General features: G+C 67.3%; 2 protein-coding genes across 2 annotated transcripts in view; one reads left to right on the top strand and one right to left on the bottom strand.

The window, feature by feature from the left end:
• Positions 1 to 1,169: 1,169 nt before the first annotated feature.
• On the bottom strand, positions 1,170 to 1,362 carry MNEG_14401 (hypothetical protein; the record flags this gene model as incomplete). Its single annotated transcript, XM_014037126.1, has 1 exon — positions 1,170 to 1,362. A coding segment is annotated over one exon (193 nt), but the record flags the coding sequence as incomplete, so codon positions are not given.
• A 437-nt stretch (positions 1,363 to 1,799) lies between these two features.
• Positions 1,800 to 2,071, top strand: part of MNEG_14402 (hypothetical protein) — a gene marked incomplete at both ends in the record, with an annotated part of 2,083 nt that continues 1,811 nt past the window's right edge. Inside the window, one exon of the mRNA XM_014037127.1 lies at positions 1,800 to 2,029. Within this exon, the coding sequence (XP_013892581.1) occupies positions 1,800 to 2,029 (230 nt within the window). The remainder of the gene's footprint in view (positions 2,030 to 2,071) is intronic.

Genomic DNA, 2,071 nt, shown 5'->3' on the forward strand with positions numbered 1-2,071 from the left:
GGGTGGGGTTGAGAGGAAGGTGGGGAGCCTGCGGTGGGGACATGGGAGGGAGGGGGCCGGGCGGCAAAGCTGCGAGGAGCGTGCCAGATGCGCCCGTCTGCAAGCCGTGGATGAGAGAACTGGCGCTTGTCCCCGGCAACAGGGGGCCGCGTGCTCAGGGGCGCCTGCGGCCGTTTGAGGCACCCCAACGCGCCGTGCGCCGCGGGACAGCGCCTGGGAGCGGCAGTGCGTTGCCCCGCGCCGCGCGGGGCCGCTGCGAGGGCGGGCGCCCGCAGATCGGTCGTGTCGAGAGCCCCAAGAACCTGCGCGTTGCTGGCGCTGGTGGCGATGTCGATGTCGGAGGAGGGGCGCCCCAGGAACCTGTCGCGCACCCAGCCGCCCGCGATCAGCGCCAGGCAGCCTGCCTCAGACAGCCTGCGGCGGGTAGGAGGGGGGGCGGCAGGGGGTGCTGGGGTTGCGGGGTGCCGGGTGCGCGGGTGGCCAGTTGGACAGTGGGGTTGGTGCAGGGCCGAGGGGCGGGTTGGGGGGCGGCTGTCCGCTTCCTGCAGTGGCTACAACTGCTGGCTGGACTACCTTGTCTGCTGCTGCTGCTGCCGCTGCCGCTGCCGCTGCTGCTGCTGCTGCTGCTGCTGCTGCTGCTGCCGCCGCCGCCGCTGAAAGGGCGACCTGCATCCAAGGGAACAGGAGCTGGCACGAGATGAGGCCAAGCCCGCCACGCGTTGCACACACCAAAGTGTTGATGATACCAAAACGCCTCGTCCCGCCGCCACTCACGTGTCGATGACTTCACGGGCCTTCTGCAGCGAAGCCGCCTCCTCCGCCGATAAGGTGTAGGGCGGCAGCGGGTGCTTGGTCAGCCGCAGGCCCGCCGCATTGTATTGGGACAGCCAGTCTGGGGTCAACCAGGGCGCGCGTTTGCACGGGCGCGAACGCGCGCGCGGGTTCGTCGGCCAGCAGAAAGGGGAGGCGAGGGGATGGGCGAGTGTGCGTGTGCGAGCGACTCTGTGCTCGATCCGTTTGTCGCAAGATGCTCGCGTTGCGGGCGGCTGCGCAGCACGTATGCATCCAGTCGGCAGCCCTCTATTGTATCGGCGGCTTGGTGCCCTGGCCCTCGCAGAACTCTGTGATGGCACGGACGACTGAAGCCAAAACCGACTCGAGCCCCCCACCTGTTGCAACGCCGCTGCTGCTGTCGCTGCGCTCGCCGTTTTCCTCAGATGTGCTGCTTCTATGACGCGCGCACAGTCCCCAGCCGCCTCGATGGTGGCCGTTGCGGCTGAGGGCGGCGAGCAGCAACGCGGCTGCCGTCACCGCATGCCGCTCAGGTGCCAGGCAGCCCTTCGTCAGGCCAGCTGCAAACATGTGCAGTGCTATGCTGGTGATTACCAGATATGCGGTACCAATAATGCTATGGTGTATACATGAGCAGACACCCGCTGAGCAGCACTTGCTGAGCAGATCGCGAGACTTTTTGCAGGACGCTTGTCATAGGCATTTGATCAATGCGTGTTGGTTAGTTTCCTGAGGTATACTTGCGCACAAAGGATCTAGTGACTGGCCGGTGTGTCGCGCCTTGCACAGTCTCTCAGCTACTGAGCCCTCCGCATGACAAAGGCAAAGCTGCTCTTATACAGTTAGATTGAGCAGGCTTGCAGTGGCATAACGCTGCAGCAGGCGCCGCGGCCAAGCACAGTCGCGCTCCCGCAGCGCTCTGCTCCTGCAGCGGTGTGGAGCAGCCCGCAAGATACCGCTGCAGCGCTGGCTAGCACCACCGCCACCCCCACGTGACAGCAGCGGCCATGACGGAGCCCAACAACGCATGGACCAGCGCGACGCCGCTGTCCAACGCCGACTTCAAGGCGCTCCTCGCGACGCCGCGCCCCGACTGGCAGCGCGGCGGGGGCGCGGCCGCGACGCCACGCGCGACCCCCGGCGGCGGCGGCAAGAAGGAGCAGAAGCCGTTCAAGGCCCCCAAGCCGCGCCCCAAACCCCAGCAGCAGCAAGACGACGATGATGGCCCAAAATACAGGTGGCGTCGCCGCCAACCGCCCCCCTCGCCCTCCGCCCCCGG

This window comes from Monoraphidium neglectum (genome assembly GCF_000611645.1).
Source record: "Monoraphidium neglectum strain SAG 48.87 unplaced genomic scaffold scaffold04459, whole genome shotgun sequence".
Classification (NCBI taxonomy): Eukaryota; Viridiplantae; Chlorophyta; class Chlorophyceae; order Sphaeropleales; family Selenastraceae; genus Monoraphidium; species Monoraphidium neglectum.